The 16841-nt window shown below is 39.5% G+C and overlaps 1 protein-coding gene across 2 annotated transcripts in view; it reads left to right on the forward strand.

Moving 5' to 3' along the window:
- Positions 1-16841, forward strand: part of TERF1 (telomeric repeat binding factor 1) — a gene marked incomplete at its 5' end in the record, with an annotated part of 39314 nt that overhangs the window by 17698 nt on the left and 4775 nt on the right. Inside the window, 4 exons of one of the 2 annotated variants that reach the window (XM_082858941.1) lie at positions 307-419; positions 3509-3568; positions 5259-5350; positions 14285-14394. In XM_082858941.1, the coding sequence (XP_082715067.1) occupies positions 307-419; positions 3509-3568; positions 5259-5350; positions 14285-14394 (375 nt within the window). The remainder of the gene's footprint in view (positions 1-306; positions 420-3508; positions 3569-5258; positions 5351-14284; positions 14395-16841) is intronic. The other variant, XM_082858942.1, reaches the window with a different exon arrangement.

Consider the following 16841-nt stretch of genomic DNA (forward strand, 5'->3'; position numbering starts at 1 on the left):
TTATTTTAAAATAGAATCTTTAAAAAAATTTTTTTAAAGTAAACTTTTATCTTAACACTGACTAGAGAGCATTGTCTGTTTCAAGTACCTTTGCAAGGAAAGCCGTTCTCCATAATTCTTATAAACCAAGCAGGTTGCTGATGGTGATATCATAGTTACTGAGGAAAATAACAACGCACTGCCCTTTATTGACCTGTGACAAGACACTTGGGTTATGACTGTCAAAGAACAAGAAGGCTTAATTAAATGTTACTTGTTTTAAATGTCTTAATGCATCCCTTCGTCTCCTGCAACCCCCTTTTTAAGGCAGCAGCAAAAGTAGTGGAAAGTAAAAGAGCAAGAACAGCAGCTTCTCAAGATAAACCTAATAGTAATGATATTGAATTGGAAACGGAAGCTAATTTGGATATAGGAGAAAGGTTTGTAAATTCATTAGTATATTTTTTGTTTTATGAATGTAATATCTATGTAAAAGTGATGCTAGCGAACCATTGTTAATAAAAATGATTATCGAGTAGTAGGTATATTGCGTTACTGATGGCTAACGTTTGGATGTTTGGGAGTGCTGTAGAGTTAGGGCTTACGCATATTCTGTTACATATGCTAAGCAAAAGTAGAGAGAAAATAGCACTGTGTAGCTAGTGTGAGTGACATCATTTATCATTCTCAGGGAACATGAACTCTAGAACAGTGTTGAGGTTGAAAGCCTGAGTCATCTGTGCCCCTTAGTTCTCAAATCCTACATGCCCTCATGTGATTGTTGTACTGAGGGTTATTCTAATATGTTAAAATATTGTTCATCTTCTCTAAGGGTAGGCTAACTGCTTCATCTGGTGCGCAAGTGCAGAAACAGTGATTTGCTCCAGCGCGGGAGGGAAACAAGCCTGTGTCCGTCCTACAAGTTGAGAGACAAGAGTTCAGTTTCTAAAATTATTTCTTCTTTAGGGATTTTCAAGGGTAATTTTTACAGAATTGGCTTTTACCTTTTGCTTTAGAAACTAACCCTACTGAAGAAGATAAACTCTACCATTATAATGATCTTTTCTACTGAACCTATGGTCCATTCCTCCTCTTCATCCACCCTTAAACCAAGGCCAAATAGTCAAATCCTTCTGGTCTCTGGAAGGGTGTATTTGGCAGTGGATGTAATATTACTCTTTTCTTGGGACCATGACGTAAGCGCTGTAAGTCCCCATCTTAACTACTTATTGAGAGGTGGGGATTGGAGTCTGAGTTGGATGGACATGGCATTGGTCACACTTCAGGACTGAGCTCAGTCTTACGGTTCTTTTTGTCCCTGCCTATCAGAGCATGAGCTGTTCCTCACTGCTTCATCTCCCCACGGGCTCTATTGCAGTCTTATTGCTCACTGGGTTTTTCCTAAGACCCATTTTGAGAAGTAGGGATTTCATTTTTATTGCTCAGTTATTTCATTTTGTTTAGGAAATCAAAGTTTAGTAGTACCAAGACCCAATGCATTCTGTGGCCCAGCCTTCCTGCCTACTGTAATACTGCCTTAAAGTAAAGTAAGATTAGAACTTACCGTGATTCTTGCATATAATGAACATGTTTCCTATGTATTCTCCTAATGTAGTACTACCCACTTATTTCAAATGCCCTCCTAGACACAAACACAGTTCAGTGTGTAAAACAGAGCCCCAGATGTTCTCATCTGTCTCTCTACCCTAACTCTCCTCCTTTACCTCACACATCCAGTTGGTTGTCTCCCCAAGTGTTACGAATTCCATATCAGAAATGCCTCTCTAATCCACTCTTACCATTTATATCCTAGATTATTACTTAGCTTTGTGCCACACAAATCCATTCTTGATGTGACTTCCAGGGCTACCTTCCCATAAAAATAAATCTGTTTAACTCACTTCCCAGCTTAATAACCTCTGTTGGCTTTCTGTTTCCTACTTGATGAATTAGATTTTGGGGTTTTTTTTTTTTTTTTTTTTTTTTGCGATACGCGGGCCTCTCACTGTTGCGGCCTCTCCCGTTGCGGAGCACAGGCTCCGGACGCGCAGTCTCAGCGGCCATGGCTCACGGGCCCAGCCGCTCCGTGGCATGTGGGATCTTCCCGGACCGGGGCATGAACCCGTGTCCCCTGCATCGGCAGGCGGACTCTCAACCACTGCACCACCAGGGAAGCCTGATGAATTAGATTTTATTGCATGGCTTTCAAAGCCGTATATAGCCCCTTTCTGGGTGGTTTTTTTTTTTTCCCTCATATACACCTTGTCCCTAAGCATTAGCCCCTCCCTGCCAACATCCGTGGCACTTTCTAGCTATACAACTTGATCTTCAAATATTACAAGTTCTTTCATGCCTTGACTCTTGCTTCAATTTTGGATTTCCTTCTTTCTCTTCAAGGTAAGCTCTTATTTGCCATTCACGTTCTAGCTCAAAGTTCACCTATAAGAAGTCTTGTTGAGCTCTGAGCAGAGTTGTCACTTGTGTGCTCCCACAGCACCAAGTCATACCTCTATAGGAGGACTTATCTTCGAGAATAACGTATCTGTTTACCTGTCTATCTCACTAGATGGAGAGTTTTTTGGAGGTTCTTAAATAGCTTTGAATCCTTGGTGCCTAGTTCATTACCAGGCATGCATTACATCTTGTAGTGCACTAGACACAGGGAGAAAAACCAAAAACTAGAGACATGGTAAAGATAAGAATCAAGCAAATATCAAAACCATCCTGGGAGTCAAATTCACCAGTTTCAAGGCAAGAATGAATAAGACGTAAGTAAAGCAAGGATAGAAACAGAAGTGTGATTTCAAGGTCCGACAAATGCCGGGAAAGATGAAACTCTCGTGCTGTCAATACTAGATGAAATATTTTGTTCTGGTAAAGCTTATAAACTATTTGAGGCAATAAGAATTACAGACTTGAAACAGAAACAGTAGCAGACATTACATAATTTGTTGTTAAAGTTTAAAGATAGACTTAAATGCTGAAGGAGTTTGAGGGAAAGCTTCAAGAAAGTGTGAACATGGAGCCGGACCTTGAAGGGTGGTTAAGGTTTTTACAGGTAGATGGAAGAAGAAATGTCATTTCAGGAGAGAGGAAGAGTTCCAGTGAAGGCATCGAGCTGTAGATGGTCCTACTGTGTTTGTCGGAGCTAATTTTAACTGTAGCAGAGGGGAGGAATTTTATTAAAAAGGCTGGATGGAGACTGCTGGGGAGGATAAGAAATTAAACTTGAATTCATAGAAATAAAGATCCATGAGAGTTTTTGAAAGAGTGACATTGTGAATGCTCAGTTACAGCTCAATTCTGCTGACCTTATGTTTGGGGAAGACATTAATTTAATGTCTCTGGTAAGCACATCTGGGCAAAAATTATCCATGTTGTAATAGACTGTAAAGGTCTTAATTTTACCAGAGTTTCTTTCCAGAGATACGTTTTATAAGTTGAAAAATGGCTTGATTATGTGGAAAGTACAATCCTGATGAAAAATTTCTCTTGTTTACATTCTTACAAATGTTTTCTTCTTTTAAAGTGTTAGTGACAAACAGTCTGCGGTAACTGAATCCTCAGGGGATACAGTATCCTTATTGAGGTGAAGTAAATTGACATTTTTCTTCTCTGTGTTTAAAATCTTTGAAACAATTCATGCAAACCTAGGTAGGTTATAATAGCTGCCACGCAAATGGTATGGTTTGAAGAATTATCGCAGGGTCCTACTTAACCTCCACAGATATTTAAGACCCTGATGGGTCTTGAAAAGCCAAACTATGGAGACCTGCGTCTTGGGATCCTGGGTTGTTTCACATTATTTCTACGAGGAGTGCACGTGGAGGGAGTACCTGAACTTAAAGCAAATAATTAGTAAACTCTTACTCTGTCAGAAACAAGGGTGTGATGCTGGGGCAGGAAGGGGATGGAGCTTACATTTCTGATGAATGCCCCAAATTGCGATTTTATGAAATTGCTTACAAAGCTTCTAATCTATTAGAGATGCTGTAACAGACAACGCAACATGTTCAGAGGGCAGAGCGTCCGCATGAATGATTTCATAGTGTAGAGCAGTTGGGATGCTAAATGGAACCGTGGGGCGGGGGTGGCTGACTTGGTGTGGAGGAGGTCACTGGAGATGAGGAGTTGAGGGGCCAGTTTGTTATCTGGGTTATCCATGGAAACACGGAAATAATTCATGGTGATGGCGGCACTCGGGGATAGAGAAAGATCTGCGAATCATGGGAGGTGCTTGGAAGGATAGTGAAAGATTATGGAGCATGGTAGATAGCGATACACCTCAGTGGCATGAATCCTCAAAGGCTAAGATTTCTGTGGAAGCAGGATCCTGAAGGTGGCATCCATTAGGAAATAGAAAGTATAAAGACCCACCTCTCGGAGCCTGTGGTTTGCGGAAGATGAAGCTAATCTCTACTTAAGGAGGCCACAAAGGAGAGAAATATTGTTCCCAGGGGAGAGCTAGACTTCAGACAGACGACCAAGTTGAGACTGGCATTCCAGAGAGCACAATAGAAAGTTTGGGGACGGCGGGAAAGCATTAGTAGGTTGCATAGAGCACTTACAGGGGTCAAAGTGTAGATTTTAGGTGGTGATAAAATAGCTGCCTAAGCTCAGTTGAACTTTTTTTTTTCCATTTTAGTCTGTTCCTTTGTAAGTTTGAATAATACGAACATTGCAGGTTGTCAAAAAATTCTGTCACATCCTGTATTTCCAAACAGTCTTACCTTTCCGGAAAGCCCTTTCTGGAATCTATGAAGATAAATGATAACTACCATCATGTATAAAGGAATTTTGGAATTTCTCTAACTGGAATGCCAAAAGAATCTTGATTTCTGAGTAGATGAGATGGAGAAAATAAATGGGAGAGAGGGAAGTCTGAAGAAGAAAAATCTTAAGAGGCTAAAGATTAAGATGGGGCATTAGGGCTTCCCTGGTGGCGCAGTGGTTGAGTCCGTCTGCCGATGCAGGGAACGCGGGTTCGTGCCCCGGTCCGGGAGGATCCCACGTGCAGCGGAGCGGCTGGGCCATGGCCGCTGGGCCTGCGCATCCGGAGCCTGTGCTCCGCGACGGTAGAGGCCACAGCAGTGAGAGGCCCGTGTACCCAAAAAAAAAAAAAAAAAAAAAGATGGGGCATTAGTGCAAGGAGAGCACCAAAGGGAAACAGACCAAAGTAGAAGCAGGTCCTGGATAGAGATTGAGACAAATCATCTACCTTTTTCTATAGCTTTTCTAGTCTTTGCAGAACAAGTCACAAGCTTTTGTGTTTCATTTAGGTCTCACAAAAATCTCTTCTTATCTAAGTTGAAACATGGAAACCGACAACAAGATGTTGATAAGAAAGAGGAAAGAGCGGAAACTCTTCAAAGTAAGTACATTTATTACAGTTTTCAGAGTGGAGAATCGATACTTGAAAGCGATCCAGCCCTTGACCACACCCCACAGCACACAAACACACATCAGAAAACTAAAGCACGAAGGGATTAAATGTCATGACTTCAAAGAGATAATTAGAGGTGGTGCTTAATTTAGAAAGTTACAGTTGGTTCTTGTTATTTACGGTAATGTTCTATAAGGTCATTGTGAACACTTAGTGAATACTGAATGATTACAGGGGAATACAGGGTTAGGTTCTTTTGAGCCTATGGTTACAACATTTTGGTCAACTATTCAATACATAACCTTGTTTTATGTGTTTCTGTTTATTTATTTAGGCCGCACCATGTGGCATGCGGGATCTTAGTTCCCCGACCAGGAATGGAACCCGTGCCCCCCACAGTGGAAGCACGGAGTCTTAACCACTGGACCGCCATGGAAGTCCCTGTTTCTGTTTAAAGAAACCTTATTTAATATACATTGTTGATTCATTAACATTGAACCCAGGCCAACAACACTGTAACTCACGCCTGAATGAAGCTTACCTAACCACATACTTTTCTCTGTAAGGAACATCGTACATAGCCTTCTTGCACTCAAGAACACTAGACAGCACTTCCACAATACACTTGGGGAAAATTTTAAACAGCAGAATTACCCCCAAAACAGCACAAAAGTATGGCACTAAATAGACCATAAAAAGAACAATTATTTCTAGCCTGGAAGCTAAAATAAGAAAGCAGAGCTTCACCTTGTTTAACCTCAGCTGGGAACATGAACTCAAATATTTTGCCACTCTGTGCATGTCCACCGGTGTCCACAAAAGCACTGCAAGTTTTGATTTTTGTTACAACTTTCAGCAGGTAGGTGAATTTTCAAATACCAGAATCCATGAATATAACGAGGATTGACTATGTATAGACTCTGGCATTGCAGATTGCATTTAGAATTTATTCCTCATTGCATTTAGAATTTATTATCCTTATAAAAGGCATTGCTAGATTTAAAAAACAAGCAACAATAACCAAAAAAAAAAAAATTCTTAAAAGCAGTCTGTAATTATTTTCGATTGTAATATAATTGTAAGTTCCTCCTTGGTATATATTCATTCAAAAAATGTTTATTGAACCCGTACTATGTTCTAATGCAAGGATTTTTAAACTTTATTGATCCAAATCTAAATACTTACTGATCAGTATAAAAATAATAGATGTACCAACTTGATTCCAGGTACATAGTATGCCTGAAGTAAATATTAATTGAATAAATTTATTCTTAGCTGATGGCTGATGATAGGGCCACTGTTAGCTAGTATTTGTAAATTACAGCTCTAAAACATTTACATCTGTAGATATTATCATCGTCCTCACTTTAAAGATGGTAAAGTTAAACTCAAAGAAATATTTGCTTCATGTTGGTGGAGTTCCTAGCTGCAAAATGACTAGGAATCATAATTCTAGAGTAAAATAATTTGGGGATTTTCCTGGACTTTTAATTTCATAATACAAAGTTCAAAGAAATGGAAGCATACACTTTTTTACACTCTAGCTGATCAGTAATTGAACCAATGAAGACCATAATCACATTGTAGAGTGGCTTGACAGTGACTATGGATATTGAACCTAGAAGATCCTGTGAGTTTTAGTACATTTCTTGACTTTCTGTTAGATGTTAGTAATATATACATATACCTTCCAAAAAAGTCCAAGTTGCTTAAATGTTACCTAGGTATCCTCTTTTTCCTAATAGAGGATATTTATTTCGTTCATGCTAAACATTTAAAAAAAATTTTTTAGACATCTTTTAAAAACAATTTTTTTTCAGTTTTGTAAAATTGCTATGTACTTTTAAAAAATTAAGTAATTCAGAAAAATTGAAAAAAAAATCACTTAAATGCTTTCTATGCAGAAAAGTCTAATCAGCATTCAGTGAAATGATTAATAGTTGAGTTAAAAGCTTTTTATCTATAAACTCTATCCTCAAAACAATCTGGATCAGTACTTTTTTTTATTTTTAATCACTCCCATTTTACAGATGAGGAAGCTGAGACAAAAAGAGGTTAAGTGTAAAAAGCCCTTGATCACACAGGTCATGAACAGAACCAGAGCCAGAATTTGAAATCAGACATTTCTGACTTCAGAGCCCATGTCCTTAAATACTGAGATAGATAGACTGCCTCAATGGAAGAATAGATAGAATCAAAGCAAATAAAAATTTATAAAAATGTGATGAGGTTACATATGTACTTTAAAATATATTTACATTTAACTTTTTGAAGGTGAAACTGAAGGATCCAATGAACTTCACATAAATGCTGTTTCATAAGAAATATATCAGTAAGCCATATGATTCCTCCAAAATGAAGAATAAATAATATGAATTGCTTTGATAGGTTGGGTCAGTTTGCCTCTATAACTAAATTTCAACTTTAGACTACTGATTGATTTCAGCTGTAATGGGTGAAATTAGCACAAAAATTTTGGCTAAATGTAGTATTCTTTGGAAATACTTTTCCTTACAACTTTGCAGATTTTGCTCCATTATTTTCTGACTTTATGAGCGCTGCTGTGGACAATCTGACATCAACCTGACTTTTTCCCCCTTTGTATATGAGTTGCTTTTTCTTCATAGTTGCCCAAGTTTTTCTAATATGTGCATTTAATGCTATAAATTTTCCTTTAATTACTGCTTTAGTTGCATCCCACAAATTTTTATGTTATATTTTCATTTTCATCAAAATATATTTTTTTATTTCCCTTGAGACTTTTTTCTTTGATCTTCTGGGCTATTAAGAAGTTCTTCATTTGGGCTTCCCTGGTGGCACAGTGGTTAAGAATCCGCCTGCCAATGCAGGGGACACAGGTTCGAGCCCTGGTCTGGGGAGATGCCACATGCCGCGGAGTAACTAAGCCCGTGCGCCACAACTACTGAGCCTGCGCTTTAGAGCCCACGAGCCACAACTACTGAGCCTGAGTGCCACAACCACTGAAGCCCGTGCTTCTAGAGCCCGTGCTCTGCAACAAGAGAAGCCACCTAATGAGAAGCCCGTGCACTGCGATGAAGAGTAGCCCCCTCTTGCCGCAGCTAGAGAAAAGCCCGCGTGCAGCAACAAAGATGCAACGCAGCCAAAAATAAAAATAAATAAATAAATTTATTTTTTAAAAAAAGAAGAAGAAGCAGCTCTTTGTTTAATTTCCAAAAATTTTAGGATATTCTAGATACCTGTCTAATTAATTTCCAATTAATTCGGTTCCGACCTGAGAATATGCTTTGAGGATTTCTTTCTTTTTCTTTTTTAATTTAAGATTTGCTTTATGGCCCAGAATATGGTCTGTCTTGGTGACTGTTGATGTGCACTTAAGAAGAATGTGAATTTTGCTATTGTTGAGTGGAGTGTTATAAAATGTCAATTAGGTCAAATTGATTCATAGTGCTTCTCAGGTGTTCTGTATGCATGCTTATTTTTTGTCTTCTTGTTCACTAATTACTGAGAGAGAAGTATTGAAATCTCCACCTATATATGAATTTCTCTTAATTATTAATCTCCGTTAATTTATTTTTGCCTTTTTGGTCCTCTAGCACCTGTTAGAACAGTTCCCAATATGAAAATCTCTGTTCAAAATAACTGGTGTGGTTTCCATTAACCTCACCAACATATATGATCTGTTCCTGCACTGATACCATATTGTCTCAATTACTGTAGTTTAGTAATAACTCAGTGTGTGATAGGGCAATTTCCTTCATCTTTCTGTTATTCTTTAGGAGTATCTTGAGTATTCTTGGTGTTTTGGTCTTCCATATTGTCAGGGGGAAGAAAACCACTTTATAGAAGATTGCAAGCAGTGAAGCTGCTACCACTCCATAGGTGCCAAAAGTAGACAACAAGACTTGGGTCAGAACAAGACGGTTTATTACAGCACAACAGATAGCAACAGCATATGGCATCAGCGTAGTTGTGCTGGTTCCCCTCGCCAGGTCCCAAAGACAGTGCAGTGGGCCCAGGTAGATGCTCTGCAGGCAGTAGGTTGTACTGCAAGGAGGAACCTGGGGCCAAGGGCACTTTTCGAGTAAGGAGCAAGCAAAACGTAGCAAATAATCCAGTTGCCTTCCCCAGGAGAGTTAGTTACATGGTGGCCAGACCGTGGTTCCCTTGACCTATTTAGGTTCCTGACTAACTGTAGAAACTGTTTAGTATCAGGGAATGAGTAAGCCTTGTTGTACATTCAGCAAGAACTGAAGGGATGCTCAGGGCCCATGATGGACTAACTCTCCTAATACATAATTTTAGAATAACCTTGTTAAATTCTACAAAGAACCCTGTTGAAATTTTGATTTAAAATTACATTGTAATAGTAGACAGTTTTCTTTTTTCGTTTTTTTAAATTAATTAATTTTATTTTTGGCTGTGTTGGGTCTTCGTTGTCGTGCACAGGCTTTCTCTGGTTGCGGCGAGCAGGGGCTACTCTTCGTTGCGGTGCGCGGGCTTCTCACTGCGGTGGCTTCTCTTGTTGCGGAGCGTGGGCTCTAGGTTCACAGGCTTCAGTAGTTGCAGCATGCAGGCTCAGTAGTTGTGGCTCGTGGGCTCTAGAGTGCAGGCTCAGTAGTTGTGGCGCATGGGCTTAGTTGTTCTGCAGCACCAGGGCTCAAACCCCTGTCACCTGCATTGGCAGGCGGATTCTTAACCACTGCGCCACTGGGGAAGTCCTAGTAGACAATTTTGGAGACAGCTGACACAATTATATTGTCTTCCTCTACATGAACAAAAAGCATATTTCTTTATTTAGATTGTCTTACGTATATATATTCTTATAACTTGTATATGTGCATGCACACACGCATATATATAGTAAAGCTTATAATTTACTACATACAGATCTTGACTGCATTTGCTGGATTTATCCCTAAGAATGTTAAATATTTTATTACTATTGTAAATATTACCTTTTGACTATTTTAGTTAAATATTTAAACTGTTGCTAATGTACAGAAACACTGTTGAGTTTTGTTTATTGATCTCATATGCAACCATCTTGCTAAACCCTTTTTAATTCTATGTGTATATTCTTTTAGGTTTTCTATACAGTTGACCCTTAAACAACATGGGGATCGGGGCACCGACTCCTGTGCAGTCAATGCATCCTGCTATCTCTGCCTCAAAAACAAAAGAATTGATAAGTGATTCACCTGAGGGCAGGAAGCTAAAACAGTTAGCAGAATCAGAACTCAAACGCTAGTTCTTTCGATTCCACATATTGTGATCGCTAATCGAACACAAACTCTTCCCCACACTTAAAGATCTGTAAGATGAAAATACAGGTACTATGTTTACTGAAAAAAAATCCGTGTATAAGTGGGCCCATATAATTCAAACCCATGTTATTCAAGGGTCAACTGTACACACAATTTTCTTTCAATAATTACCATTCTGTTTCTTTTGAGTTGCATATACATTTATTTCTTGTCTTACTAAACTGTGAATAAGAGGGAAAGAGGGAAGGGTTTACTTCTTACACTGTGTCAAATACTCCTTAAACATTATATTAAGAAATTACAATTGTATAAGGTAAATATTATTCCTTTTTTAAACAGATAATGAAAAGGCAGGCACTAGGAGGTGAGATGACGTTTAAAGGCATAAAAGAATCAAGAGGGCTTCCCTGGTGGTGCAGTGGTTGAGAGTCTGCCTGCCGATGCAGGGGACATGGGTTCGTGCCCCGGTCCGGGAAGATCCCACATGCTGCGGAGGGGCTGGGCCCGTGAGCCATGGCCGCTGAGCCTGCGCGTCCGGAGCCTGTGCTCCGCGGCGGGAGAGGCCACAACAGTGAGAGGCCCGCATACCGCAAAAAAAAAAAAAAAGAAGTAAAGCTAGATACAGACTATACCTCATGACCTATGTTTGAGCATCCTGTCTTACTTAGAAATTACCCAGATATCCAAAATTATACTTACTATTTATACTAGATTTTAAAGTTAACTAAGGATCTTGGGAATTATATTTAAGCTGACCTATTACAGAACCTAATTACTGCTGCTATCAAAAAGTTTGTCAGAATTATACTTCAGTTTAGTTAAACACATATTTTTTTTCTTATTAGTTATCTATTTTATACATATTAGTGTATATATGTCAATCCCTATCTCCCAATTCATCCCACCACCCCCTGCCCCACTCTCCCCCCTTGGTGTCCCTATGTTTGTTCTCTACATCTGTGTCTCAATTTCTGCCCTGCAAACTGGGGCAGCTGTACCATTTTTCTAGGTTCCACATATATGCGTTAATATACGCTATTTGTTTTTCTCTTTCTGACTTACTTCACTCCGTATGACTGTCTCTAGATCCATCCACGTCTCTACAAATGACGTTTCTTTTTATGGCTGAGTAATATTTCGTTCCTTTTTATGGCTGAGTAATATTCCATTGTATATATGTACCACATCTTCTTTATCCATTTGTCTGTCGATGGGCATTTAAGTTGCTTCTATGACCTGGCTATTGTAAATCGTGCTGCAGTGAACATTGGGGTGCATGTGTTTTTTTGAATTACGGTTTTCTCTGGATATATGCCCAGTAGTGGGATTGCTGGGTCATATGGTAATTCTGTTTTTAGTTTTTTAAGGAACCTCCATACTGTTCTCCATAGTGGCTGTATCAGTTTACATTCCCACCGACAGTACAAGAGGGTTTCCTTTTCTCCATACCCTCTCCAGCATTTGCTGTTTGTAGATTTTCTTCTGATGATGCCCATTCTAACTGGTGTGACGTGATACCTCATTGTAGTTTTGATTTGCATTTCTCTAATAATTAGTGATGTTGAGCATCTTTTCATGTGCTTCTTGGCCATCTGTATGTCTTTTGTGGAGAAATGTCTGTTTGGGTCTTCTGCCCTTTTTTTTCTTTTACACTTTAAACATCTTACAATTTTATTTGCCACTCATACCTCAGGAAAGGGGAAAAAGAAAGTAAATATATTAACTTGGTAGAATCTTTGGAAGAATTAAGAATATAACTGGGCAACACCTTGCAATTCTGTAGTACAGTATCACAAGTAGTGTATTGACATTGATTCAACCAAGATATAAAGTAGTTGCATCACCGCAGGGATACCTTGTGTTGCCCTATTATAGCAGATATAACTGTTTTAAAAGTTTATTTTTTACTTCTGGTTGGTACTAATATAAATTCTAAATAATATGTTTGTATTTGCATTTCTTTCAACAATTGCTCTTAAACTAGGAACTTTAATACTCACTTCCAGAGTTTTATTAGTTTTAAATCTACTATTGGTTGTCTTTATAACTCGAAATAATATACTGCTATATTTTATTTGATTTTAGATAATACCTCCTGACTCCCTATAATGTGAAAGGAGGAAATTACCACTCCTTCACCTCACTTTTCTTCTACCCACGTTTTCTGCCTTCTCACTGCTGTCCTCTATACCCTACTTTTACATTGTCAAGGTTTACAATATTGTACATCTTTTTTATGTTAATTAATTTTTTTAACATCTGTATTGGAGTATAATTGCTTCACAATGGTGTGTTGTGTTAGTTTCTGCTTTATAACAAAATGAATCAGCTATACATATATCCCCATATCTCCTCCCTCTTGCGTCTTCCTCCCACCCTCCCTATCCCACCCCTCTAGGTGGTGGTCACACAGCACCGAGCTGATCTCCCTGTGCTATGCGGCTGCTTCCCAGTAGCTATCTATTTTACATTTGGTAATATTCATAAGTCCATGCCACCCTCTCACGTCATCCCAGCTTACCCTTCCCCCTCCCCGTGTCCTCAAGTCCATTCTCTCTGCCCTTTTTTTTTTTTTTTTTTTTTCCTGCGGTACGCGGGCCTCTCACTGTTGGGGCCTCTCCCATTGTGGAGCGCAGGCTCCAGATGCGCAGGCTCAGCGGCCATGGCTCACGGGCCCAGCCGCTCCGCGGCATGTGGGATATTCCCGGACTGGGGCATGAACCCGTGTCCCCTGCATCGGCAGGCGGACTCAACCACTGCGCCACCAGGGAAGCCCTGCCCATTTTTTGATTGGGTTGTTTTTTTAATATTGTGCTGCATGAGCTGTTTATATATTTGGGGGATTAATCCTCTGTCCGTTGATTCGTTTGCAAATATTTTCTCCCATTCTGAGGGTTGTCTTTTTGTCTTGTTTGTAGTTTGCTTTGCAAAAGCTTTTAAGTTTCATTAGGTCCCATTTGTTTATTTTTGTTTTTATTTCCATTACTCTAGGAAGTGGATCAAAAAAGATCTTGCTGTGATTTATGTCAAAGAGTGTTCTTCCTGTGTTTTTCTCTAAGAGTTTTATAGTGTCCGGTCTTACATTTAGGTCTCTAATCCATTTTGAGTTTATTTTTGTGTATGGTGTTAGGGAGTGTTCTAATTTCATTCTTTTACATGTAGCTGTCCAGTTTTCCCTGCACCACTTATTGACGAGACTGTCTTTTCTCCATTGTGTATCCTTGCCTCCTTTGTCATAGATTAGTTGACCATAGGTGCGTGGGTTTATCTCTGGGCTTTCTATCCTAGAATGGCCCTTCTTCTTGACACCCTTTGCAGGAGCAGTTCTGCCAGGTCCAGGTTGGAAAGGAAACACACACACCCCTGATTTTCAAAGACTGATCTTTGTACTATATCACGCTGCTTCCAGATTCAAAGGAAAATAACTACACAGAGTTCTTCTTTTAAAAAGATAGCTAGCCAGTAGATAGGAATTTCATGGTAACCTTTAAAATATTCTTCTGGGACTTCCCTGGTGGTCCAGTGGTTAAGACTCCATGCTTCCACTGCAGGGGGCATAGGTTCCATCCCTGGTCAGGGAACTAAGATCGCACATGCTGCACGGTGTGGCTAAAAAAAAAATTATATAATTCTTTTAATGTGAGACAGTTTTTGATGACAGCATTTCTACTTTTAGGTGGAAGAAAGAAAAAAGAGAAGAGTAGGCAAGCCACTGAAAGCGAGAGAATACGTGTTTTAAATAGTCAGCGTCTAACTCCTGAAAAACATCAACCTAGAAAAAAACAGGTATGTTTATTATAATTAAATAATACTTAATGGATATTAAAGTCATAACTTGAATAATTGTGATTATTTCACATTATTTCTGTTCAACCCTAAAAAATCTTGAGGATAAAATGTTTTCTCTTTGCCATCTTTAATTTTGCCATCTTAGATTTGTTGACCAATTTGCCTATTCAGAGTTCACCCACATTTTAAAGATTTTCTTAAGCTGGATGTTAGTGACATTTATTTAGAATTATTGTATTACTGTCATCATAAAATCAGTTCATCAGATGTAGTGTGGAACTTAAATCTACTTGATAAGTTTTTATATTTGTATCTTCCTAACATAGATTCTATTTATTTATTTACTTATTTAATTCATTTATTTTTGGCTGTGTTGGGTCTTCGTTGCTGTGCACGGGCTTTCTCTAGTTGTGGCGAGCGGGGGCTACTCTTCATTGCAGTGCGCGGCCTTCTCATTGCAGGTACTTCCCTTGTTGCAGAGCCGAGCTCTAGGCACGCAGGCTTCAGTAGTTGTGGCTCGCGGGCTCTAGAGCGCAGGCTCAGTAGCTGTGGCACACGGGCTTAGTTGCTCCGCGGCATGTGGGATCTTTCCGGACCAGGGCTCAAACCCGTGTCCCCTGTGTTGGCAGGTGGATTCTTAACCACTGTGCCACCAGGGAGGTCCGAGGGCAGGCTTTGTTAATGAGAACAGAATGCTCTGAATGTATTTTGAAATGGGTATTTTCCTCTTCCGCCTGCTAGAAGCAGGAGGAGATTATTCTGTCATCTTCACCATGAGAACCTGGTGGGGCTTTTGGAGAGAAAACTCACAAGTTTGTGGGCCCCCTAAGATTGGGCCCCTGGAGTTTTTAACTCAAGCTTGTTCACAATGAGCCTCCCTCAATTTGTCCATCACAGTTAAATGTTCCTCCCAGTACTGGCCCCAGCTGTGAGCTGCTTCTCCTGGCCTTCTGCTTCCAGTAATCTATGATTCTCTGTATCCACCTTTCTGTTTGCCCTGTGACATTAATTTTCTGATGGATCTAGGAAGAGTTATTGACTTTACAGTTTGTTCACCATTTTTCTTGTTATGACGACTGGGGTGATATTTCCAAGCTCTCCAGGTTGGTCTAAAATCCAGAAGTCTCTGCCTCATACATTTTATCTTTCCCTGTTGTTCTTCTGGCAATAGTTCTAAATGGGATTATAGGTGTTATTTATAGGTGTATATCAAGAAAAGGTTCTGTCTTTTTTGTATTTGAAACAAAATATGGAATATCAACTACATAACATAGAATACAGGTGATATCATCTATCACTATTTACTATGTCAAAAAACAATTCTGTGTCTGGTTTTATTTTTAGCTTTCCACTGTTGGCTTTTTGGTGGGATAATTTGTTTCAGATGAGTAAATGATTTTATCTTACTTTGTGTTGAGATTTTGGTTCTTTAAAATTGTTTATTGCAGTAGTCTTGCACAGTTTCTTCTCACTGCATTTGTATGTTAAACAGACAAAGATATTTTTGCCTGCCTCATCACAGTTTGAAAAGAGGCCTTCCTTTTGTAACTTTATTCAAGAAGAAAAGTAAGAACCTTTCTACAATAAAGACTTTTTTCCCATAGATGGTATGTAATGGGAATTACGATACAATATTTTGTTTGTTTGTTTGTTTTTTGTGGTACGTGGGCCTCTCACTGTTGTGGCCTCTCCCATTGCGGAGCACAGGTTCCAGACGTGCAGGCTCAGCGGCCATGGCTCACGGGCCCAGCTGCTCCGCGGCATGTGGGATCTTCCCGGACCGGTGCACGAACCCGTGTTCCCTGCATTGGCAGGCGGACTCTCAACTGCTGCGCCACCAGGGAAGCCCATGATACAATAATTTTTAAATTACAAATGATATCATTTTTTAATATACATCATGTTTTATTTTAAAACATGTCTACACTACGTTGAGCACCTACACAGGTGTGACCAAGAAACCCACAATCCTGTCTCAGCAGGCAGTGGGTCCAATGTGTGACTTGAGGTTGCCTGTTATTTTTCACAGTAAGAGAAAAAAGAGAGGATAAGAAAGATGAAAAAGCATTGTTCCCAACTCCTGTTTAGGAATCTGAGTGATGAAATGGAAGGATATTTCAGTTTATAAAGCTCTTCCAAAGCCCCTTCTCACAATCGGTTGATGTTTAAACATGGAACCTGGGTTGGTGGGCCAGCTAGAGTTGAGCAACACAAGGGCACACTGTTTAAAACTTCCACACATTACTGCAAACAATGGGGGGAATGGGCTGTGCTTTCAGACTGGTAGTTTACTTTTTCCTGTTTTATGAACCTGTGAAGTTTAGAGGATATAAGAACTGCACAACCACAGTCGTGACACAGCGTCTGCTCAGTATAAAAACTTTTTGTTTAGGGGAAAGAATCCAGTTGGCCTGTGGGAAGAAATGTCCTGAGTTGGATGGTGC

Source organism: Leucopleurus acutus (genome assembly GCF_964270905.1).
Source record: "Leucopleurus acutus genome assembly, chromosome: 17".
Taxonomy (NCBI): Eukaryota; Metazoa; Chordata; class Mammalia; order Artiodactyla; family Delphinidae; genus Leucopleurus; species Leucopleurus acutus.